The sequence below is a fragment of the Nannospalax galili genome, unplaced genomic scaffold, assembly GCF_000622305.1.
Source record: "Nannospalax galili isolate Female #2095 unplaced genomic scaffold, S.galili_v1.0 scaffold330, whole genome shotgun sequence".
NCBI lineage: Eukaryota > Metazoa > Chordata > Mammalia > Rodentia > Spalacidae > Nannospalax > Nannospalax galili.
In genome coordinates, this window is record NW_008329640.1 from 117,596 (window position 1) to 144,222 (window position 26,627).

General features: G+C 37.2%; 1 protein-coding gene across 13 annotated transcripts in view; it reads right to left on the minus strand.

The window, feature by feature from the left end:
* Nrxn3 (neurexin 3) overlaps window positions 1-26,627 on the minus strand; it is a 1,763,451-nt gene that overhangs the window by 44,667 nt on the left and 1,692,157 nt on the right. For 9 of the 13 annotated variants that reach the window (XR_003850606.1, XR_003850608.1, XR_003850605.1 and 6 more), the window contains one exon: window positions 10,334-10,412. Coding sequence is in view for 9 of the 13 variants with exons in the window: in XM_008839710.2 (XP_008837932.1) it covers window positions 10,334-10,412 (79 nt within the window). In the remaining 4 variants the exon portion in view is untranslated. Of the gene's footprint in view, window positions 1-10,324; window positions 10,413-26,627 lie in introns of all 13 variants that reach the window. The other 4 variants (XR_003850607.1, XM_008839698.2, XM_008839767.3 and 1 more) reach the window with 1 other exon arrangement.

Genomic DNA, 26,627 nt, shown 5'->3' on the forward strand with positions numbered 1-26,627 from the left:
TCTGATAAGAACTTGGAGAAAAACCTGCCACAAAGAGTAATTTTGAAATGAAATCTTTTTATTACATTTGGAGAGGGAGACAGGGAGAAACAGCAAATAGAGAGTGCAAGAGACCAAGAGAGTGAAAGAGCCAGAGAGAGAGACAGAGACAGAGAGACAGAGACAGAGACAGAGACAGAGAGACAGAGAGATACATGCAGGTATATATACAGGTGCATGCATGTGGAAGCCAAAGGTTGATATCAGGTGTCTTCCTTGATCATGTTCAGCTTATTTTTTAAAATAGGTTCTCTTACTGAACTTGGGGCTCACAAAACCACCCCGTGACACATCATAATTAACCCATTTGTCAAGTTTTTCCTGACCTTGTAACATATTCAGTCCATAACTTCTATTGTTCGCCAGGAGGCATGTATCTACTTCATATATAGTGTTTCACGGACGGGAAGCAGCAGATAAGAGCACAGCACAGTGCCCAGTGTGGAGGCTCTAGAGCCAGTTGTTGTGGCTCTAAGTTCTGGTTCTTCTGCTTGTTGTGTAGCCATTTGTACAGTTAGATCTTTACTTTGTTCAGTTGGAGATAAAAATAGCAGATCTTTATAAGATTGTGACCAGGACTAAAGAATTGAAAACATACATGCTTTAGAATACGCTACACCATGGTGGCAAGAATAAGTGTTACCTGTATAAGTCACTGAATGAAAAAAACAAAAATGTAACAGTGGCAAACCTACAGGTTGAAAGCCTTGAAGTCGCTTCAAGGGACTGTGTTCAGCGCTCTACATGCTGTCATTGAGAGCTGACCACAGGGCAACTAGATTTCATATCAAATTAAGGTAAACAGTTACACTACCAGAAACCTAAGCAGACAATCTAACCTGACAAATTTAGAAAAGGTAATGGGCCCCAACACTTCTCTTTTTAATTTTCAACCTCTTACTCTTTTACAAAGCAATGACTAGTATCTAACCATAAAAAGATATTTTTTAAGAGCTGCGGACATTTTCTGCAATACAATGTTTCTCATGCTGCTTTAAATGTTAATATGCTAGTTTACTCTATGAGAAAATGTGGAAGCAAAGGGCACTGACAAATTTCATGTCTGAGTTGGTTAATTAACATGCACTGAATGCTGCAACTAAATAAAATTCATTATACTTTAAAAGTTACACTTTACTGAGAAATGGAATTATGCTGTAGATTATGATCATGTGCTAACAAAAGTGTCTCCTACAGTCTATTAAAGTAGAAGAAATGGAATTTGAAAGCCTAAGAGTATCCTGTCTATGTCAAGAATCAGTAGAGGAGGCATACTTGGCAACACTTTTATGTGGTGTTTATGTGTACCTATGTGCATGTTTGTGGGCAGTTACATGGGTATGTGCACATGCATGCATGTGCATGTGAAGGCCAGAGGAAAATGCTGGATGCACTCTAGCTGCAATAGGCACCAGCTGTGTTTTTAGTTATTTATTTTTAAAATATTTATTATTTTTATTTTATTTGTATGAGTGCATTGCCTGCATGTGTGTAAGTATACCCATGTCATGCAATGCCCACAGAGGTCAGAAGAGGGCATAGGATTCCCCTGGAACTAGAGCTACAGACAGTTGTTAGCTGCCATGTGGGTGCTGGGAATCAAATCCAGGACCCCTTCAAGATCAATCAGTGCTTTCAATCGCTAAGCCATCTCTCCAGCACTTATGTTATTTGATTGCTGACACAGGGTCTCTGAAAGTTCTGGGGCTCACTGATTAGGGTAGTCTAACTGGCCAGTGAGTCCAGGGATCCATTTGTCTCCACTGGGTACTTCCATGACCAGATGCATTTTTATGCGTTCTGGCAATTGAACTCATATCTTCATGCCTGCAAGGCCAGCACTCTACTGAGCTACTTTCCCAGGCCTGGCAACTTTGTGTTGAGGTCACAAATTTAGTCATAGCAGAAATCCTCATGAAGATAAAGGCTTAACCTTTGTGAAATTTACATTCAGAATATGAGGAGTCCTGGCTTACATTCACAATCTTTATTTTACCATTATGATACCATAGTATATTTAAACTTCTTTTCATATACAACTCTAAAGCTAGGATCACCTTGGGGAAACAATGAAGCTGTAGTCCTGCTAAAATCCACAAATAAACACTCGATAATTCTTAAATTTCCTACATTCTATAGTATATCCTTTTATAAAAAGAAAATGTAGCCATTTTGAACAGATTTAGGTTAGAATTTTAGCCTTGACACAAGTTCAGGTATATGACCTTGGAAAAGAAACCATTCAGACCCTAATTTTCTCAAGGGTCATATTGCCACAATAATTTCTAGATTACAGTAATCTAAAATGTGGTTTAAATTAAATACTCAGGGATGCATTCAGATCTGGGCCATTGGTATCCTAGAATAACTTATAAGATCTGATGGTCCAAATGTTTAAAACACTTATCAGAAAACTGTTGTACTTGATTTTGATCAATACCTCTTTCCTCCCTGCCATACCCTTCCCTTCTCCCTCCCTTTCTCTCTAGTTTTTCTCCTCATTGTCTCTTCCTTCATTCCCTGACCCCTTCCTTTCTTTCATCTGAAAGTTCTGTTTAGCTTCACAGAGCCTATTTATTTCTTCTTACTTTCCTTTGCTATCTTACCATCAAAGAAAGTTTTCCTATTGTCTCTGAAACTTCTCATCGTAAACCGCGTACCTCATTCATTTTCTCTTCTTCAGACTAAAGCCAGTCTTTTCATCCTGGGCAGTAGTGCCCATTTTTGTACTGATTTTAAATTCCCTTACTTGATCTTTATGAGCAAGGAGGCTTTGATGTTAACCTCTCATTTCATACTGTCCTTTTCAAACACACTAAATCTTTCCAAATAGTCCATTAAGTTACCTGGAAAACCACAGGGCAACCATGCCTGAACAATGAACAGGGCAATATTACTTCTATCTCAAGAAAAGTAGACTAGTCTCAGAAATGGAGCTATTGTATATGTTGTGTTCCTTGAAATGAGAAAATAAATCATTGAGGTTTAAGTCAAAGTGTTGGCTCTTTAATGCTTCCGTGAATTAAAAAATAAAATAATATAAAATATATTTCATTTGATTCAGAAGGATCAAAAGATATTTTTACCTCAAAATATGCATGAGGTGTAACCAGTAAGCCAAAATGCTTGATCTCTTTATCTATAGAAGCCTTCCTAAACGTGTTTATATTTTATGATAAAATATATAAGCACAAGTGTATTTTAGAATACAATACATGTAGATTTCTACCAATTCCTCACCAATTTAGAAACAGGCACTGCTCTGTTCAGCAGAAATGATGATGCTCTCTTGTTAGCATTCTCCAAAAAAATTCTCTGTTGATCTGTCTCTGAAGAAAAGGTTCTAACTAGAAGGTTGATGACCTATGGAAAAACTCTTTGAAAATTAGCATTTCTTTCAATTCCCTTAAAACTAAGCCAATTTAATCTGTCCAAGAAATCAACAAGGGTTTCTTATTTTTGTTTGAACATTATTACTAGTAGTTTCCCACTGTAAGTTTTGCCTTGTTAGTCTAGAAAAAGTGCAACTTTGACTTCTAGATCAAACCACTGTTACCAGGCATACACTTCAAATGGAAATTTGTTTTGCTTCTTTGTGAAGTTCCCTTGGGGTAAGGTTAAAAGTAGAGACAATAGGAGAGAGAAATAAAGGCAGAGGGCTTCAAAGCACATATTACAAACAGAGAACAGAATCACAGAACAGCACCATGACAGTGGACTCAGACAGGATGGCAAGACAGATGGCCAGACAAGAGACATGTGCTTGGCTGCTGTGCCAAGGAAAGAAGATACCAGAACAAAACCACACAGAGGTGCTGAGGATTAGCAACTCTTGGGGCTGCTGAGACTCAACAGAAATAAAAATAAAAACAAGAACCCATGAAATTATAACTACAAAGGAAAGTTATCTCCAAAATTCATACATGGAACTTGCTGGGTTAGCTGGGATGTATCTCTTGGATGAAACACAAGATGGTGTCATAACAGCCCATGCGCTGGTGATGGAGGCCATGGTTAGTTGAATAGCTACAAAACTTTCACTGCATGCCACACAATGATCTTAGGCTTGTCCAGAAATAAAAGATAAACACACATTCCATATCTGCAATAAAATTCTTTTTATGCCATCTGAATTTTGTGGAGGGGGATGCTTTTGTTTGTAGTTTATGCCTATCTTTCTCTTTCATATTTTTTTCTACCTTTCTTTTCATTCCTGGCTCCTTTGTAGATCTTTTCAATTAATTACACTGTCATAACGGGAAAAGTGAAGGCAAGTGGTCTGTGCAGATATGGGGAAAAATAAAAGTGGGAGAGGAAGAAATTAAAAGGAAAATATGCATAGAGGGAGGAAGAGGAAAACACAGTATTTAATTCTTAGGTACACAACTTTCTTGGATTTTATTGAGATTTGCTTTGTTTTGAGATAATTAGGAGAGTTATGCTAAAGGGGAGAAGTCAACACAAGGATGGCAAGAAAAGATTTTGTTGCCTTGTTTCATTCGTATATCCACTATATGTCTTAGTATTTAAAAATGATTATCATTACTCATAAAAGTATAGTAATGAGTTAAAACAGCAATAATGGTCAAAGCTAAACGTGAATTAAAAAAAAATAAAGGAAGTTGAACCACCAAAAATTCATGCGGCACAAGATGAGGTGAAATGACAAAAAATGGTCTTAAAATATATACAAACCATATCTATTTATACATATATATACACACACAAAGGAGTGTGCATATATGCATAGATATATCTGTATACTTTTTTTCTTTTCACCCTTCCCAATGAAAATTGAGTTATGGAATCACCATTATAATTATGATAAAGAAGAAAATAAAACCTAAATAAAAAATAACATGCTGGATTGGTCAAGTTCAAACGGTATCATGCGTGTCTATGTTGGCTGATGCAGATTAAGAGAAATGGTATGAATTTCTGTGTAAACACATGACTGATGGCAGGGGCTGTTGTTAATCTCTGCTTATGTTAGTCTGACATTGTTTACACTGTGTCTACATAGATATGGAGTAACAAGCAGTTTGGTATACATGCACTGTACTTATGTATATATATATGAATTAATATGTATATATACACAGTGCATATATTGGGGCTTATAGAAGAAAATAATACAGAACAAGAAATGATAAAAAGAAAACCCAGAAAACTTCTCCTTTAAAAACCCAATCCCTCTTTATTTATTTCTCTATTGGGGAAGAGAATTTGCTTCATGATCTCCTCAAGCTTTTTCCTTATCATCTACTTGCATTGGCTTTTGAAATCAGGAAGTTCTCCAGTTGGGATGGAAATTCTCCCTTTAATCACAACACCCTCATTCTATTACCTAAAGATCACTGAATTACACTTTCAATAATAATAATAAATGAGAAATGCTGTTTCTATAAACTAAGGTAAATGTGAGTGCTCTTTGTGATTAATTCAATATGTCACTGGTTGGTATCTTTCATGAGGTTTTCCCCTCTAGCTGGAGGCAGGCAGTTCCACAATTCATTTTGTCAGGGAACGCCCTCTAAAATGGGGGGACTCTCCTGGGCATTTCCATTCATTACCTACATTGTTTCTTGATTTCTATTCCTTGCTTCTTCTTAGCTCCCTTGTTTCCATAGCTGCCTTTCCTAATAGACTGTAAGTTCCTGGGAAGGACCCAGTATCAGTTGTGTTTTCTCGGTACCTCTTCCAGTGTCTGTCTACACACTGAGTATCACAAAGACGTTAAATAAGAAAATGATGTGTGAAACTTTTAAGTAGATATGTTAATATTATACACTGATTTCAATGCTTTCTCTGGACTTTTCTCCAATATTTCCAGATTCTTGGATAATGGAGCTAAATATATCTATATTTTTTTTAATTTTTATAACTTTTGTAATTAAATTTATATTACAAAATCTATTTAATAGTCATACATGCACATACTTTATCTCTAAGCTATCATGCCTAAAATCTAATTATCAGTTAGTACACATTTCTCTTACTTTTATTTCTATTCTTACTCCAAATTCCAAAACATTTCAACAGTTTAAAAATTAACTGAGGTTGGTGTTGGGTTCTAAAGTGTGAAACAGCTTACTCAGTGGATTAATGATGATGGAAGCTAGACTATTAAATTGGGAACATTATTGACCCATGAACATAATGCATTAATTTATAGATCAAGGATAGTAATTTAAAATTTGATAGCATTGAGCCTAAACATAAATATGTGATTAGTTTTGCCTATATTGGATCTGTTCTAATTCAAATGCAGAAATTATTACTATTCATAGCCAAAACTTATTAATTAAATTAAGCAATTTTACATCTGTTCATATTCTTCATTCTATAGCTAAAACATTTGTCTCAGATCATTTCTATTTTCGTCAGTTTTTTTTAAGTGAACTCACTGATACACGAGCACCACCATAACCTTTCACCTAGACACTTGACTTTTCAACTTGCCCTGTAATCAGTAGACTAGGGAATTTTAATCATGATTTTATTACCAACCATGAGTTTCTTTTTTGGAAGGTTTTTCTAAAATGAAATAATAAATTTACCTCTTTATGATAAAAGTATATAGGCTACTAACCCTTCAAACTTGCTGGAAATATTTATGATAAAGTGAATTTCTATTAACAAAAAGATTATAATAATCATATTTAGATCCAATGATCAGCATGTTAATGTTTCTATCATCTGTAGATCATGATACATAGGATTCCATTGGTCTTTATCCTTTAGTAGAAATTAGTGTCTTAACATTTCAGCTTTATTTTCTACTATGTTCCAGCAAATAAGACCTCTAATTTGTGGAGTTTGGAACACCTCAGTGACAAATTTTCTTATTACAAATAGCTGACTGAGGTATCTCAAACTGATGAAGGCTAAGGAGCCATTTCATATGGAAAAGACAACTACAGAGAAACTATTAGTGTTTCAACATTTCATTAAAAGAAATGTTTCAATTTCTGTTCATCTGGTTCGAGTATCACAGTGGGGCTAAGGAAGGAGACAAAGAATGGGCAGCAAATACAAAGGCACTGACCTTAGATTTGGGAATAGTAATTATTTTGTGATCTCCTATTACTGCCATTAGTTTCAACATCTCCCTCAGTTCAACTTCTACTAAAAGAGATTCGCATAGCCCTATTGTTAGATAGACATGTGTCATCTCAATTTCCTTTAAACACCTCCCCTCTTTTGGAATTGCTATCCCTTGACAATTGATCAAAGGATGGTTAACAAAAGCAAAGGTAAAAAAATCAGTTGACTGACAACCAGAAGAATATATCTCTGGATAATGGCTATGAATCAGTATAGTTGCTAAGAAATACCATGCTTGTTTTTAAGGTGTGAAAGATATTACTGCATTTGTCTACTAATCGTGTCACCAATGCTTTTAGAATGTTGAAATGATAGTTATGAAAAACCCAAAACTTTGGTAATGTTTAATTATACAAAAGCCAACCTAATAATACATTTATTTGGTGGTATTTCTGTTATTTGGAGTAGCAACAGAGAGGAGGAAAGAAATTCAAAACAAATTCTGTGGCTTTCTCTGAATTTCAGAATTCATCCCTCCATGTGTGATCACAAATATGATATTAAATATCTTTTAAAATATTTGTATTGAATTTTGTGCATTTCGTATATTAGATCTTAATCAAATTTAGACCACCCCTGTCATTGAAATCCCCCATCCCCATCCCCCCAAAATCTGGATTTCATGAAATCTGTCATATATGCTAAATCTTTTCCAGTCAAGCATTTGTATCCAGATGGCTTTCAGTGCAAGGTCATCCATTGGAGTCTAGTCAGCCTATCTAGAGTCTCTCCCTTAAAGAAAATCAAAGATCTTAATTGTAATATAACTTCAATAATCCATGAAGCAATCCCATTTTCTAGTGGTTTATTTGAACCCTATGTATCTCAAACTGATAGAGTTGTAGTTGTGGAGAAAAGGGTTTATGCATGAAAAAAATCAGAAATATTAAATAAATACTGATATTTTTGGAGAATATGTCAACATTTACAAATTAGGAGTTAAAGTTCTGACCTTCACCTTTAGCCAGGTAATAGTTATTTAAATATTCTTGTGGAAATTTGATTTACATCACTTTAATATGACTTTAGTTTTCAAATACTCAGTTTTTTAGTTCTTAAGACAAATATTCAGAAAATACAATCATAAACTATGCCTCACAAAAGGATTTAATTATCTGGGCAGGGATGAACTAACAGAGAAAAAAATAGAAAAAAATCCCATTGAAATGCATATTTAGCTAGGCTGTTTATTTCTACAAAGCCATATATTTAAATAAAAAATTCAGCGGGCTTTATTTTAGCTGTTTATGGGGAGATGAAGATAGAAATAGGAAGAGGGCTCTCCACTTTTGTTTTGGTATTATGGATAGTTTTAGAGTGAACCTAATTCATTCAACAAACCTTAATGAGGTTTTTCACTTGTACCTTACTTTTTGGTCATTTATCTATTAAAAAAATAGCAAAAAATTTCATTGAATTTTCAAGGTCTCTAGATTACTATCAAGCTTACAAATACTTAAATTGTCCTTAAAACGTTCTATGATTAAACTATAGCAATTCATAGTGACAGTTATCACCAAGAAAGGGAGAAAAATCAGAGAAAGGGTAAATAGTCAATCCCAATTAAAGTCCAGGTATCTTAAGCTATTGGTCAGAAAAATTAATTAATTGAACACATTCCATATATAGCTGAGTTCATTCTATATACCACATTCCTAGAGTACTCAGCTGCCCTCAAAAAAATCTTTTGAATTGAATTATATTGGAGAGTTAATTTATGTAGCAAAGCTTATTATCCTATTTTATGACAACTCACCTATGAAACAGGAAGTATTAACATCCAGAGATACATAGTATACAGACTATTCAGAAATATTTATTGAGTAAATAAATAGGGGAATTAATTTTTTTAACAAAACCTTGGTGTCCAAATTTATTTCCTAATCACCTGAAGAAAATCTGATGACCACGGTCATATTGACCTTCCTTCCTCACAACTTTGGTCCCAAAGGAACAAATTGTACTCTAGGACAGCAAGGTTGACTAATTATGGGTATAACTTTTTGTGATACTAAGGACAGAAATCCACAGAACTTCCTGAGTCCAAAGCCACTTGCAAGAAAGTAAACAATAAGGCTTTGCCAAAATTTGAACTGTTCTAAGTAATTTGGGGGTAAGATATTGAAGTTTTAAATCTTTGATATATTATTATTAAATTTCGGTAGAATTACAAAAAGAAAATATGTAATAGCTTGGCTTTTTTTTTCCAAAAAAGGATAAAAATAAAGCAACCATAAGAATCAACTAGAAAATTTTATTTACTTCTTTTAGCCTTTGCAGAAATAAGATGAGGCTTTTACTTTTATTAAACATACACAGAAATTCGATGATATCTGTTCTCTATTATATACAGATAGATGTTTAACTTAGAATAAATTTCAAAACAGACAACTTGGGGAAGTTGCTAGGAGATGACCAGGGACAGCAGTTACCTGCTGGACATCATATCATATATAACTCACTATAAAGAAAGACCAGAAAATAGCAAAATGTATCTGGGTCCACATGGGGAACACAGAGACTTCCAAGGCCAAAGTCGGCTCAACTTCAGCAAAGTAGATACATTTTGAAGCATCACAGCTGTTGACATGGCTCAGTACTAATTTTGTGTTTCTTATACTATATCGCTTCACAAGTTCTCTAGACATACAATGAACAAAATTAGTATAAATATAATACCATGTTAACTGCTGTTGAAATCCCATGGAAAACATATGGATTTTTTTCTCAATTTATTTATCCCACGTAGGATCAGAACAGTTCATGAGACTTTGTGTGCTATTCACCTGTCTTTTCGGCTCCACATTGAGTTCCAGTACAGACTTTTACATGCCCTCTGCTCCTGTCAATAGCAGAGTTGCCACTGGCTGTTACATATTTGCAATAGTGATTCCAGTGGTTAATCCAGGCACCCGATTGCCCAAAGTTGGGTGTATATCATGCATTTTCTTTAGCTATCAAGAGACTTTAAATACCCTATACATATATTGCTCCTTCCATGGGACTTGATGCTTTTGTTGGTAAATTAATATTTATATATGTATGCAAATACATATATAGATATAGGAAATACATATACAGTAGCACACTCTCATATATATAAAGCACATGTATAATCACATATATGTATGTATTGTCTTTTGCAAATAAAAAAGGAAGCAAGCAAAACAAGACTGACCTGACCTACCTGTACTCGGCTCACATTCAACGAAGTCTTCGTCATCACTTGAACATTCAGCAGATGATACAAGGTCATCTGATGTTGGCTGGTCATATTAAAGGAAAAGGGATGGGATGGGGGAAGAGAGAAAAAAACGAGAGAAAAATAAGGAAACAAATATACAAATACACTGCAGTTTTGTCAGTGCCACCTCCCATCGTGTCTGCTTTTCCTTTCTTTGGTCCAGATTGTCTGTTTGTGTCCTGTAAAACCGAGCGACACAAAGTGGCTCCAGGAGATTCAAGCCTATCCCACCCCAGAAAATCACATTGTTCTCTCCCAGTCTGATTAAGAGAGTGTGAAGAATCAAAAGACTGGGCAATGGAAGGATCCAGTCAATTCAGTCATGCACTGTGCTCTGAGAGGGTTTCAGTGTATGGGGTGTGTGGATGCATATGCACTGTGGGGCGACTGAGAATCCATAGGCAGCAAAATTACTGAACACTGTGGAATGCTGCTTGTTCAGTACAGCATAATAGCTTCTCTTGCTAGCAGTGATCCCTTCCCATAATTGCTGCAATTAGCTGAATCAGTAGTATAGACCCGCAGACTGAAACTGAATGACAGCCCTGGATATAGATGAGGCTCTTGCTGAAGAGAGCAGGACGAATGTCCACTGTGACACTAGTTCAACTTCTGACCATTTATTTAGTTCTGCAGAAACTTCCCAATGCTAGGAAATCTGCTATAAGAAATACAACCAGACTGTGGGTATCTGCAGTGAAAAGGACCCTCACCACATAATAGGTGAGGGGGATTCTATGAATAATATATATCACATGGGCATAATATATATCACATGTGCAGCAAATACTAGTGAAGGCTTGATGAAAGAATGAAATACCTACAGCTCTAAAGCCCCAAACACCTTTGTTTACTGTGCTTAGGAATACTCAGACAATTGTAGTTTTAAAAATAAACACTCATTTCATTTATTTTCTTATGGTTGATAACGTTAACTAAGTTGCTGATCTTATTATTCCTAATACACTGAAGTCTGGATCCACATTCAAGAAGAAAAGGCAAGAAAAATGATTTCTCTTATTTTGGAACAACTACCATAAGTCAGTTCCTATGATTGATATGTATACATAAGTACTAGATGTGACTTGCCAAAGTATCCACTGAGACAGGGATGAATGTCATATTTAAGGAGACCAGAAGTCAGAGGAGTTAGCTGATTTGCTGAAGAATATACAGTGAGTAAGAAACAAGTGGCAATTTAACAGAAACACCCTGCTTAACATGAGTGCTTATGACACATCACAGACCTTTCTATACCTTATCTTATAGATGTTATAGCTTGAATTGTGACTTCCCCATACCTCAGAACATGGCTTTATTTGGACATAGGACATAATGCGATACTTCAGTTAAAATGAAAACATTAAGATAGGTCCTAATTGAGTAAGATTGGTGTCCATATAAAAAGAGGAAATTAGGCACTTAGACATATCAAAGGAAGAGATGGTATAGAAATGCAGAATGGAGATGGCCATGTGTATGTCAGGAAAAGAGGCCACAAGGAAGCTAACTTTACTGACACTGTGCTGTCAGACTCCCAGCCTTCAGAATTGTGAGGAAATGAATTTCTGCTCTTTAAGCCCCGCAGTCCATGCCTGTTATGGCAGCCCTAGGAGACAAACACACAAAACAACTCATATGCCTAGCATTTCAAGAAAACACTCTCTTTTTTTTAAATAGACAGATCATGTGTAGGATGACCAGAAACAAACAAATGAGAAAAAAAGTAGAAAAAGCACATCAGGTAATTCATTCCTTTGCCTTGACAGTGAGAGCAGGTGACTTAAGGCACACTATTGATCTTCAGTCTAAATCTGACAAGGATATTCTTTACACTCTGTTCCTGCTGAAAGTTAGTAGATAAAGCAATTTGAAAAATACATTTCCCCCCCAGTTAGGCACTATTGAATTGCACTGTACCAGCTGCTGAAGCTAGTAGCTATACCTATGAGCCACAGAGAATAGAATATTTCCTGGATGTTTGTTACTCTAAGGGTGCCCAATTCAAGTCCTCTTCCCATTTCCTAGGGGAAGGACGTGGTGAAGGAATTCATGCAAGCTACATGGATGGAAAAGATACCTATCATTTTGGAAGGGTCACAATCATCATTTGATTTGTATTATATTTTCCTTTTTAAAAGATTTATTTTTAATTGTGTGTGTGTGTGTGTGTGTGTGTGCATGTACATATGTGACTGTGGGTGCTGGGAACTAAACTCAGGTCCTCTGACAGAGTATTAAGCACTTTCACCCACTGAGGCATTTATCCAGTCCCATCATTTGATTTTAAAGCATGAGCTCTCTTCAGCTCCCCCAGTACAGAAGAAAAATGATTTAGGGTGAGGAATAATGTTTTATGATTCTCCAAAATAACAATGTTGCATAAATGAATATACAGTATATTGTTGGTATTAAAATTTTTTGGAAAAGTATAATTAGGAAAATTCCAGAGACATGTACAAGATCATGAAATAGTTGAAAACACACATAATATATATTCATTTAGAAACTGTTAGCGACTTGACAACGAGGAGCTGCAACAAGAATAGCTTTTGCAGAGTTTTGGTCACTAGGATTGAATAGAAATCTGGAGAGTTAATGAAAATTCATGAGCTGCTGTCAGTTACCGAAAGCCAGACAACAAGGTCAAAGGTCCATAGGGAAAATGTATGAAAACAAAGTATAACTACAAAAGACACTAAAATATATATTCATCCAATGTTAGTGGAGTTGTATCCCAATTCTAAGACAGATAAAACATTTAGTGTGTGTGTGTGTGTGTGACTGTGCATGTGTGTGTGTGTACGTGTGTGTGTGTGCGTGCATGCACATGCCATGTTGTGTATGTGTGTGGAGGTCAGATGACAGCTTCTAGGAGTCAGTTCTCTCCCTCTAGCATGTGAGTCCAGAGGTAGACCTCAAGTTGTCAGACTTGGTGTTAAGTACTTTTACCCACTAAGCCATCTCGCTGGCCCAGATAATTTCATTTTTATGAATCAAACATTATGATGTAAAAATATGAGTCAGAAAAAAAGCTGAAAATTCTTTCTCAGGGAAAGCAGTACCTCCACGCTGAAAGGGGCCTTATTCTTCCTTTAGGCATTCTCTAGGTTCTACTTTATTGCACACGTTTCTTTCCCCTTTGTCTTGGGTGTTCCTGGTTCCACTGCCCTATTCCATCTCTACATCCAGTTCCATTCTAAGAATGGGCTCCCCCCCAAAGACCTGTATACCTGCTCTTTTTGTTTTCCAGGCACCAATCTGTCAATATTTGTTTTCTGCTGATCTTCTGTATCGACATGCATGACAAAAATATTCCTTCCAAGCAAGAGAACCTAGCGTTCTGGAGAACACTCGAGAGATGGCTAAATGGGTGACACCTTTCTTGAACAAGAGCAGGACCGACTCTAGACAGAGCACAAATGCAATCTCAGCTCTTCCATGACAAACGGGTGGGGAATGAGTTACTTCACTAAAGGACTAAATCAACCCATGAGTCCATCAATTAACCACAATAATTCTGGGCCCAGCAACCACTCCTAATTTGCTAAATTTTGCATCTTTAAATGCATTCGTTTTTATGATTCAGTCACTGTTAAAACTGATCTTGCTGATAATTCATAATTTTTGGAATCCATTTCTGGTTCCCCCAGCCCTCAGGAGGGATAAGAAAACCTATGCAGGACTTCCAAAAGTCAATGGAAGGTGATCTGCTTCCAATAGCAATGGATATAGTCAATCCATGAGGTTTTACATGTCTCCTTCTATTCTGTGTCCTAAGGCTCTTAATCACTTAGACCTACAGCTAATAGAAATTTTCAAAGTAATGACAAACAATTCCTCATTGTTAACACAAAAAGTAATTGTTCCTGGAGAATCTGGCTTTCAGTATTCTCCAGGTCCATGTAACTTCAGAAGAACTGGCCCTGTCATTAGCATCAAGGCTTGATTTGCAAATAGACTCAGGGTTAACAATGCTGTATATGGGATTTAAACAAAATAATATGTTTCCCTGACATTTAGAAAACCCGAACATTAAAAACTAAAACTTTCAGATGAAATGAGCAGTTAAGGATATCATATCCTAAAGTACGGGCAATTTGATTCAAAGTTACTGTTAAGAAACTCAGGACTTTCTTTCAGCAGTTTTTTTCCCTGTGTCCTTACCTGTATGTAAATAAACACAGGGTCTAATGTTAAACCTTGAAAGAAAAGGCATACTTCTTTGATGATTTGTTCCCACGGCCAGTGGGGCATGCTTCACTGATTCAGCTAGGCACAGACTCAGAATTGTTATAAATAGAATAAAACCATGGATTTCTGTCTTTAAACAAAATTCTGTAGCCTTTGGGTGTGTGTGTAGAAGTACGTTTCCATAATCACAATCGTCTTTCACAATTACTTTTAATTCTTAAGAGGAACAGTTAAAATTCCTATGAATTAGTAGGTATCTGAACCATCAGGAATCATGTCTAGGGGCTAGGGAGATGACTCAGTGGTTAAGAGAAGTAGCTGCTCTTGCAGAGGACCCGGGTTCCATTACCAGAACCCACATGGCAGCTAACAACTGTCTGTAACCCATTTTCAAGGTATCTGAGGTCTTCTTCTGGCCTCTGGCATTATACAACATAGGTGCACTTACATTCAGGTAAAACATATAGATTAAATAAATAAATAAATAAATAAATAAATAAATAAATAAGTAAATCATGCCTAGCCAGGCATGGTGACACACAACCTTAATCGTAGCACTTGGGAGACAGAGGCAGCAGATCTTTGTGAGATCAAGGCCATCCTGAGCTACATACTGAATTCTAGGCCAGGTGAGACTCTAGGGAGACTGTGTCTCAAAGCAACACCACCATCAACAAAACCAAAAATGAGTCATGCTTATTAATTGCATTTAGCATTTGCTCTATTCGGGCTTCATATTAAGTGGTTAACACATGCTAAAATATTTTTAGGAATCCTACGAATCAAGGGGATAGACATTTGTAGTGACATCTGCTCTGTAATTACTCACCATCCATGTTCCCTCAGGCAGCAGTACTGCTTTAGGAAATGCTTCTGTTTGTGTGGCTATATGGAACACTTTCCACAGTGTTCCTTCTATGTCATCCACACTTTCTCCTCAAAGTGACTGTCATGGTTTGAATGAGAAATGTCCCCCTATGCTCATGTATCTGAACTCTTGGTCCCCAGTTGAAGGTGCCATTTGGGTGGGGATGGCACCTTTATGAGGTACAGATTAATTGGAGGAAGTACACTTCTTGGGGTGGCCTTTGAGGGTGTATAGTCTCACTTCACTTTCTGCTTTCTGTCTGCTTCCTGTGTGTGGATAAATGTGACCAGCTAAGTTCCTGCTCCTACCACCAACACATGCCTTCCTTGTCATTATGGAGTCCAGACTTCTGGCACCATAAGTCAAAATATACTCTTTCAAGGGGAACAATATTAGCAACTAGGCTAGAAGGCAGTACCAGACAGTGGATTGATGCTGTGAAGAACCTGATCATACTGCTTTTGGAGGACTGTGGAAGACTTTGGAACTTTGGCTTAGAAAATCAGTTAAGCGAAACATAACAAGCCATTGTAGTAGAAGCTTGGAAGACAGCAGTAGTGAGAATGATGTGGGACATAGAGTTATAGCTCTAAAGGTTTCAGAAAGAAGCAAGTAATTTAACAGCAACTGGGCTAGCAAACATTCCTGTAATATTTTTGGCAAAGAATCTGGCTTTCTTCTACTCATGTTCTGAGAATTTGCATGAGGCTGAATTTAAAAGGAATGAACTAATTTCTTAGGCAGAGGAAATTTCAAGAGAGCATAATGTTGATTCTATGGCTCAGTTGTCACTGATAATGCTAATGCAGCTCTATAATAAAAATGCAAGTAGGGTATAAAGAAATGCAAAATATACAGTTTGGAGAGAAAAAGAGGTCTAGGAAGCATAATGTTGCTGCCAAGGTGTGCGCTGAAAGAGGCTGTAACTGTTAAGGGTGTGAGCACGATTAAGGAGAGGCCTTGTGCTCTGCACTGGAACAATAGGAAAGGTGTCTTCAAGATAAGACCCCACCCAGCTAAATTTCCAACTTGTGGAATAAAAAGGCCTAAGGAGTTTTCTGTTGTTGTGAAACAACAATTACCAAAGCTACAGCTAATGAGGTTAACTGGGGCCAGGGTCCTTTCCATTCTGGCAGTAGAACTTGGCGGTTGTTGTTCATATGGTATTGGCTTTGGAAGCATGAAAGAGGCAAGAGTGTTGGGATCATGGCTTCTTTATGTCTAGTTTCAGAGAACTACTGAGGGAAGACAACATGCAGCTGTGCTGCAGTCTCTTCAAGAAGGCCCTGCGATCAGAAGACCCTAAGATGCCACGGTGTAAAGCTGTGAAAGTGAAGCCAGGGTTGCAGTGGAGACCCCAAGATGTTGGCGATGCCAAATCCATGAGCCATCTGCCAAGGAGAGCTGCAGACATGGAGCAGAACCAGCTCAAGAGAGTGGTGTATGATGTAGGCAGTGAAGTTGGAAAGGCAGAGTCATCCAAGCCCTTTGGAACCAAAGTCCAGACATGGGACATGGAGCTTCAGGATTTGGTGTTTGCCCTTCTAGGTTTGATCTTGCTTTGGCCAGTATTATCTCACTTTGCTCCCATCCTTCCATTCTGGAATAGGAATCTATGTTCTGTGCCTTTATGAGAGAGAAGTATGTAACTTGCTTGCTTTTATTTTTTTTAAAATTTTACAGGGGGTTACTGTGAAGGGATCCTCTTGAGTTTCAAAGGAGCCTTTGGACTTCAGACTTTTGAGGAATGTTAACACAGAGACTATGGAGAATTTTAAAAATAGACTAAATACATTTTGCATTATGATATGACCATGAGCCAATGGGAGCCAGGAAGTAGAATGTGGTAGTTTGAATAACAAATGTCCTCCATAAGCTCATTCATTTGAACACTGGGTCTCCAGCTGGTGGCACTGTTTAGGGGAGGTCATAGAGCTTTTAGGAGGTACAGCCTTGCTGGAGGAAGTATACCACTGGGTGCAGGCATGGTCTTACTTTACTTCCATTTTTCCCTCTCTGCTCTGTGCTTGTGGTTGAAGATGTGCTCTCTCAGCTTTGTGCTATTGTTGCTGGCTGCTTTGCTGCTGCCCCTTCCTACCATGATGGACTCTTGTCCTGGACCTGTAAGCCCAAATAAACTTTTTTCCATAAGTTGCTTTTGATCACAGTATTTTAAGCATAGCATGAGTAAATAATGAATACAATGACCACTGAAAGCTCTCAATTTCTAATGGCTAAAGGAAGACTAAAATATCTATGACCACGCAACCCAAATAGTCTTGATAGTACCAAAATTGCTTATTCCTCCATGTATGGTATAATCCTTGTACCATCGAGCTGATTTCTTTATTCACTCATTCATTGTTGAGTTCATATACTTGTGACTTTAGATATTTATAACATATCTATGAGGGAAGCACTGTAACAGGAATGAAGGATTCAGTGACAATTGAAAAGCTTCATCTGCTCTGGGAAATCAGTCTCTGATGAAGCAGCCAAGTAAACAGGCAAATTCAAGTTAGTAAACTGAATGCTATGACAAGAGTGAACAGGAGATGCCAAGGGAGCAAGTACCAGAACAGAAATACATTCCAGGCTGAAGGGAAGTACAAAATGAGCCTTTAGGGACAGGTAGGAATGAAGCAGCACACCTCCTGAACTAGAGCCTGAAGAAAGAGAGGGGAATTTCAGGGAAAATAAGCCGTGTTTGTTAAGGGTCAGATGTTTGAAATAGCTCAGTTTATTTACACACCTTCAAGTCATAGGGGACTAAAAGATGGTTTGGCATGACAGTGTGACAGCAACTTGAATTACCACCTTATTCAGGAAAACTTAGCTAACAAATGTGAATTTAATACTCTGCCCTATCAGATTCCTCTCCTTCCCCTCCCCCCACCTCATCATTGTCATCTGTCATATTCCTTTAGAAGGTGACACACATGATTTTGGTACAAGGTACCTGGGAATGACAGTTCTCCTACTAAGATTAAACACCTTACTCTGCCTTTTCTAGAAGAGTAAAATATCCTTCTGCCCTTATATATTAAGCAAGTTTTATATTAAAATAATAATTCATATGACCCTATTTTAAAAATATGTATTTTATCTGTTTAATCCACATGTTGAAGTTACTCACTTCTGTATTAGGTCTCATAAAATTAAAGATAGGTATTATAATAACTTTCAATAAAATATGTCTGTGGCAAGTGCCTTCTTTATTCCTTTCCTGAAAGTTTTTTTTATTGCACTTATATATATTTTCTCTACCAGCTTATTAAAATTACTTTAGAATAAAACTGGGACTCGAGAAAGCTCAAAATGCTGCCTAGTTAAATTTATGGATATATTTACCTTCCAATTCTCCTGGTTTCACAAACCTGACTTCTCATTTTCCTCCAGTGAGTTATTGTTTCTTTAATCACCTGCATCTAATTATTTATTGCACAAGGCTCTACCCCATCTTGGCACAGGACATTTTCACATTATCATTAATTATCATCCATTATTTGGTATCATGAAAAGTGTCCATTGTTATGATTAGAACTACCTATGGCACTATCACTATGTCCCCTCTCCTGATTGTCCAATTGTCTTTTGTGACTTCACATTCTAACATTTATCCCTTTCTCTTATACTGGCATGAGGCTAATCGTTTAGAGGACTGCCATTTTTCTCCACCTAGGTCTTTGGAAGCATGATTATTTGACTGAGATTAGCATGAGATAAAATAAGTCCTGCCACAGAACAGCTTTATGAAATTATAAATAACACACACAAGAATGATGATCTCTGTTCTTCCAGTGAAAAAGGAAAAGAGAAAGGCCCATAAATATCCTGAACTCCCATAGAAAACAGCCATATATCTCTGCAGCTGCTCCATGCTAAAAAGAATTAAATTCTTTCAAATGTTTGTGCTTTAGGCCTTTTCTTTCTACACTTCTATTCTGAGATAGAGGTGGAGCTTGAAGTGTCTCCTAGCTGAAAGAAGAGATAGTCCATTAAACTCCTATAAGAACATTCATTCTACATTTATATAAAGGATGTTAGAGTTACTTTGGAATTACCAACAGCCTGGTAACTCTAGACAAACCTATGACCTCAAATGATTTTAAATGTTTCAACATCCCATTCTAAGTTTAGTTAGTAATGCTTTCTTCACTAAATTTTGACACACTTTTATCTTTGATCAATGTCAATATATACACATGTCCATATGTGTGTATGTGCACGCATACACATCCCTGGATGGTTTTTGCATTAAATCATTTTTTAAGCCTGCAGCTGAGAAGCTCAAGCTTATTTGATAATTTTATCACATCCTCTCTCCTATCCCCTTCATTTCAGTCAACTCAAGCTCAATAAAGAAATAATGTAAGACTACAGTAAGATTGAATGAATATGCTACCTACCCTGTCACTCTCTTCTGATCGAGCATGCTCTGTGCAGTCATCCTAAATAGAAGAGGCTGGCATTGTTATGACAAAATGAAACATAAGGAAATTTGGTTTGGCATGCTCAGATTTGGAACAAGGTACCATAAGATGAGGCAAGCTAGTTAAGATGCTTTTGCTTCCTTCCTCCATCTATCCAAATATCTACATTGGAATAATATCCTATCTTTGACACTCTGTTCCATGATCCGAGTTTTTAAAGACATCTCTTTCTCTCTTCTCTCTACTCACTGCCGAAAATAACAATTTGTCAAGTAGGGTTTGAATATATGCATTCCAAATTTTCTTATTCATGTACTTTAAACAAGACAACTTTAAGGGGTACTGCCTTGGGTTAAAGACATTGCATTCAGCCTAAACTAATCTCTTCCCTGAGAGATCTCTTAAAAAATACAACATATTATAGAAATACAATTGTATTAGTCCTTGCTTTTACTCCCTTGACCATTCATTTTCCTCACAAATATTTATTAATTACTTAAGATATGCCAATTACAGTTTTGGGCATTGGATAGTTCTTGTTGGACATAGCTTAGTCCTTGTCTTTACAGGTTTATGAAGTTTTGGGTTTTGAGATGGGAAACATAAAAACTATAGATTGGTTTCTAACCTACTAGCTATCCTAAAACTTAAAAATTAATATGGAATATCCACTTTAATAAAAATTATTATTTATTCATTGCTACTAACAACAACAGGCTATGTAGGAATCCAAGAAATTAATGTCTTCTACTTCCCTAAAACCTCTGTTCACCTTCATGTTTTCTCTTTCCCGCAATGCACACACTGGAGCATGAAAAAGAATGACATGATTTGTAATAACTTTGCCAATGAATTAGCCTTTGAGGAAATCCTTGTGCAGATTCCAGATTTAATTAACAGTAGAAAAACCAAGCAGAGCTGAGCTATATATCATGCTAAGGATTGGGGTCCTTCAGCTCTATCCTTGAGGTTTTCAGAAATGATATAAGGAAGCACAGTGTGGTACTTTGCTTTCTTTTTCTTTCCCTTTCAAAATTTCTCTTCCATTTGCTCAAAAAGGAAGGGTAGATCAAGGGAGAGGGGAGGGAAAAAGAAGAAGAGAGTGGGTGGAAAAGGGATTAATCTATCTGTTGTTTGAGGCAGCCTGACAGACGGAGAGGAGTATTGAACCACGGAAGATTAACCAACTTCAATGTACCTTCCCAAAAGCAGGAGGAATGTAATGCTACGTGGTGTCGCACTGATAAGCAAATCCCTCTAAATCCTTTCAATTTATTTCTTGGCTGGGAGAAATTACATATTATTTAGGAGACAGAAAAAATAACCATAAAATAAATACTGCCACCCAGCCATACCATCTCTAAGAATCTAGATGGGGAGCCTGGTGATTATATAGATATAATGTTCTGTCTTTGACAGCTATTTTTCCCCTCTAGAATTCCTAGTCAGAAAGAGTTGGCTGTATTTCCATTGTAAATGCTTCATTTTCACCACAAACCCTGTTTTGTGTATTTAAGGTCTAACAATTATGAGGGGTGAGAAAAATTTAGCTGACTCTCCAAATATCTCTGGTGTGATTTTCTCTCCTTCCTTTCTTCCTTTATTTATATAAGTAGAATTTCATTCATCAGTGGGTTTTATTCAAATATTACTAAAATCAAGCCTCTGTTTGCAATAGAGTGCAACTGAAAAGAAGAAAAAAGCAGATATAGATGTAGAGAAATGTCAGCATTTGACACAAGGCCTGTACATTTGAAACTGGACTTAAGATATTACTTGTATTAATGCGAACCATAAGTAGTGATGTAGGTGCTCATTACTGGGTCTTATAAGGCCATAAATATGTTCTATTATGGACAGCACCAATGTGGCTTTGAACAAACATGCTACTAGCATGCATGATTCCATGTACATGTACTACTGTGTACACAGTTCAGAAAGGAAGGAGTGTTTCAAAATATTATCAGGAACACTTGCTTATTGGGTACTCTTTTCTTGGCCCTCTGTTTTGAGAGCCTGGCATGACAATCCAGGGTGAGATATCCCTTCCTTACAAGATAAAAATGTACAGCTTCAAGAACTCAATAAGATAAGCACAGAGAAGGCATGCAGTTGTGATGGGCAGGGTAAAACCAGTCCTGGAAGGAGGTATAGTGTGGATTCTAGTCAGAAATTAAATAAATACAAAGCAGTCCTTTGGTCCAGGGCACATTCAGTTTTTGGACCCAGGATAAGTTGAGGTATGTGAGAATTGCAGGTAAAAAAGGATAGAGAAATAGAGAAATTACCAGCAAATAGGAATAGTCCAATTCTTAGTTTGTGAATAGAAGGCCACTTTTATTGAAAAAAACCATGCAGTGCTCATGGACATTTGTCAGATCTGATTATTTATAAAGGAATAGAGAATAGCCATTTTAAAAAACTGGAGATGCCTAAAATTCATGCCTAGTAAACAAAAAACGAAGAATCGTGGGTTCAAGATGCACAGAAATGCACAAAGGAAATGTGTACTTGCACAGCCTAGAAATTAGTGTGCAGCACAGAAAAAAATTATCCAGAACAAGAAAATGCAATGTATTGACTATATGATACACTGGATAAAAGTGCAAGATGATCTGTTCTGTATCTTTGGAAAGAACATTTCCATTTGGTCATATCTAATAAGTAAGAACAGGAAGAAAGCCATATTTTGATATATAAAAATTTCAGCAGTTAAAACAGGTCTGTAAACTTGAAACTGGAAGTAATAAGCTACTGAGGGAGTGATAGGTAATCTGCAGCCAGGGAGTTTGAGTAAAAACTACAAGGGGGACATGAAGGTCAACTGGAAGATGTGATATGAAACACTGAGTGAAGAAAACTACAAAGGTCAGCTTTGCACTGAGACTGAGTCCCTAGAACCTAGAAGCCAGTACCAAGCTCTCACACAGAACGACTAGAGAATGCAATCAATTAAAGCTCTTTACCCAATAAAGCCCAAAGTAGGGAATGTCTTCAAAGACAGCTAAATGAGAAAATCTTCAACCCAGATAGGCTCACTTACTCTCTGGGTATTACTTCCTGATTCCCAGACTATCACTATTATAAAATGGACAATCTCTTCATAAGTATCCATTCAAAAGAATCCACAAAAGAAGCACAACTGGATAGCCAGGCATGGTGTTACACACTTTTAATCCCAGCACTTGGGAGGCAAAGGCAGGTGGATCTCTGAGTTCAAGGCCAGCCTGGTCTACATAGTGAGTTCCAGGACAGCTGGGGCTACAGGGAGACCCCGTCTCAAAAAAACAAAACAAAACAAACAAACAAACAAAAAAACACAACTGGACCAGGGAGGTGCCTAGTTGGTGAGGTATTTCCAGCACAAACATGAGGGCCTGTGACTGAGTCTACCAAGAATCCCATTCCTGTGAGACACTATCTCTCCCCATTTCAGCAGTTATCAATTGCCCCAAATTCCTTAGTTTGGGTTGGGATTTCTTACACACCTGCCTGTGTCTATGCTGGGATTTGGTCTGGTTTATACAGGACTTATGCATGCTGTCACCATAGCTTTGAGTTCATATGAGTAACTGACTAATTGTCTGGAATGATATACATATATAAAATAATACAATAAAAATAGAAACTAAATGAAAACAAAATAAAAATTACTTGGCATGGTAATGTGTGCCTAGAATCTCAGCACTGGGGAGGCAGACACAGGAGGATCTCTGTGGTGTGCTGGCCAGTCTGTCTAGTCAAATTATGAGTTCTAGGTTCAATGAGAAAATCTGTCTCAGAAAATAAGTTGGAAAGCAACTGAGGAAGACACACAGCATTGCCATCCAGCCTCCACATGCTCATGTACACATATTGTACATATGTACACATACGTGCATGCACACACACATGAACATATACATATGCACACATATCCACACCACCCACACACAGCAACTAGAGCAGAATTCCTATGTAGGATCAGGCAAGACTACCCATGGCTCTTTTCTGATGAACAGTGAGGCTAATAACTTTTTCCCCATTCTAGCTCATAAGCAACGGCATTCATTTTCCGTCACAGTGGATGTTGGAGATATAGGAGGTGTAGTAAGAGAAATGAGAGTTCTGTGCTCATTAAATTCCTGTGCTGGGCTTAATGTTCTTAACCGTTTATGTTTTGTAACTAGAATTCAGTGGGACAATTGAGAACTTGCATAGTGTGTATACCTACCCAGGTTCCTGGCTACCCCCTCGGCACACAATCTTACAAATACTTCACAGATAGAATTCTGTGGACAAGCCACACATGGAAGCAGTGTGAGTCACCCTAATATGAATCCATTTCCTATTGCCTCTCCTTTTTACTCCTACTGTACTTAGCAGTAAGTTGAAGTTGTATGTGTTGTTGGAATGTGCTCTGATTAAAAAGAGGCATGAGAACTGAAACGTTAGTCTCCGGCAGTATTTCTACCCTTCTGGTTACAGGCTACATATGCATCTGTAGGCTACAAAGTAAGAGCCAAGTTGCTTCTGTGACTCTACATTTTAGTTTGATACTCTTAAATTTTCTTTCAAAGCAGTATTGCACTGTATAAAATTAAAAGGTGATATTTATGCTAATGATTTATAATTTTCCACTTTTCTTCCTTTAAAATAGGATTAGGCAGAGCTAGGGACATAGCTCAGTGTTAGAACATGCAAAACCCAGGTTCAACCTCTAGAACTTTCCTCCTACCCCCAAATGTCATTAAATAGCAAATAAAAACACTGTGACAAGATCAGAAATAGACTTTCAGTAAGAAAAAGAAAGAAAAGCTTTGTATTCTAGAGATATCAATTACACCTTCCCCTCTGCTTTTTGAACAAAGAGATCCTTGGTTTTCTTGAGTGCTGCTTTCCACAAATTGTGTAGCTGCCTCTGAGAACAGAACTATGAAATGATTTTGAACAGGCCAGAAGAGTGTGTGGCATGGTTTTCAGAAACTTAAATTATGGCAAATAGCTTACACTCCTGAAACTGAGCCCCCTGTGCTTTAATACTTAGCTAGCTTTGCTCTCTCAAGTTACATTGGAAGAAATAACAGCAACTTTCTACACTGCTCTTCAAGTATACCTCCACCCCTGGCTTCCCTTGTTCCCTGCTTAGGAAAACTATTCCAGAGAACACTCCCTTATAAGGTCATGACTACCACGCAATCCATTTCTTCCCAATTCTCAGAAATCTGTTTTAATGCAAGTACTTTAAATCAAAACACCATCACATAATTTTTTTGAAAAATGGCAATGCCTTTCTCCACAGGTTGATGTCAAAATAATAATGGAGACCAAACCCAACAGAAACAAGAAACTTTGCTAGCATAAGTACTCTATCAAACCTCTGAGAACTCTGAGAGCTGGTCAGGATGATGGAAGGTAGGGTGCCTTTCCATGCTATCTTCATATGAAGTGAAAGTCAGTGAGTGTCACCTCTGAAGAGACACTGTCATTTTCAAAACTGTGTCAGAAGAAGACATTGAATTTATACTCTGCTTCTTTGAAAGAAATCAATATGTCATTTGCTGGGCCATGTTTTTAAAATCTGAGCATCTCCAGTTTTCCTGTATTTTCTCCTAACCTTCTTGAGGGCTAAGGAAATGTGTTTTGTTTGTATATATATTGATTGAATCACTTTGTGCAAAATAAACAACTAAATACAGTAGAGTAGCTTTAATGACAATCTTTCAGGGATCAAGATGTTTAAGCAACTTAGTTTCTTATTTTAGGTGATTGGGAGTAAACAGAAATCAATAACACAGGACTACTGGGCAATAAACAAGAGCAGCCACATTTATAATTTAAGAAACTTCTTTTTGTGCATTCATTGCAGAAGGGCTTACTTGGTACCTATTCTATTTTTAACAGCAGCAATGAATTCCTCCCAGTATATGGTCTTTTCCTTTCTTTTCTAGTTTTTTTTTTTTTTTTCTGAGTGGTGCTAAAAGAGATTCTCTCTAATGTATACTTAAAGGCTTCTATAGCCTTAAGTTGTTCACAGGAACCAAGAGATAAAAGAGAGTGTCTATCTTGCTACATCAAGAGTAGCTCCCCAAATCCTTCCCAGTCCAGGTCTTTATACATTCAGCAAATGGCTGGCAAGACATTGGGTTTGGCATAACGGGAAAAAGGTTGTGTTGGATGGAACATGGGGCTTTCATCAGAAAAGAAAAGCATTACAGATATTAATACCCATTCCTCTCGTCCTCCTTTGTACAGCTGGTAATGCAAGCATGCTCTGAAGCTGGAAGTGGCCATGGGACATAGATCTGGACAAAGATAAATAAGGTAATCTGGTAGAAGCTATGCAAATGTTTGTTGTCTTCTTGATAAAAGATGAGGTCCTTGAAGCAGGTGAGACAGCTCGGTGGGTAAAGGGATTTGCTACCAAGTCTGAACCTGAATTTGTTCCATGGAATCCACATGGTAGAGGGAGAGAACAGACTCTGGCAAGTTGGCCTGCACTCATACATGGATGTCCAATAAATAAATAAAACAAAAATCAAATAGATAAAAGTTTGGAAAAGCTGGTTTCCCTTTGTTGAGTTTGGATGTGAGCTCTGCAACAGTGGCAGCCATCTGGTGACCATAAAGCAGCAAATGTGAGGAAAAAGACTATAAAAGTACTGAGATTCAGAGTCTCATGCTCTACTGACTGAGCTAGGTGAGCACACAGTGGACAGTAATAGGGATCACACAGTATATGGGCTCCAGTGCTGGGGGCTAT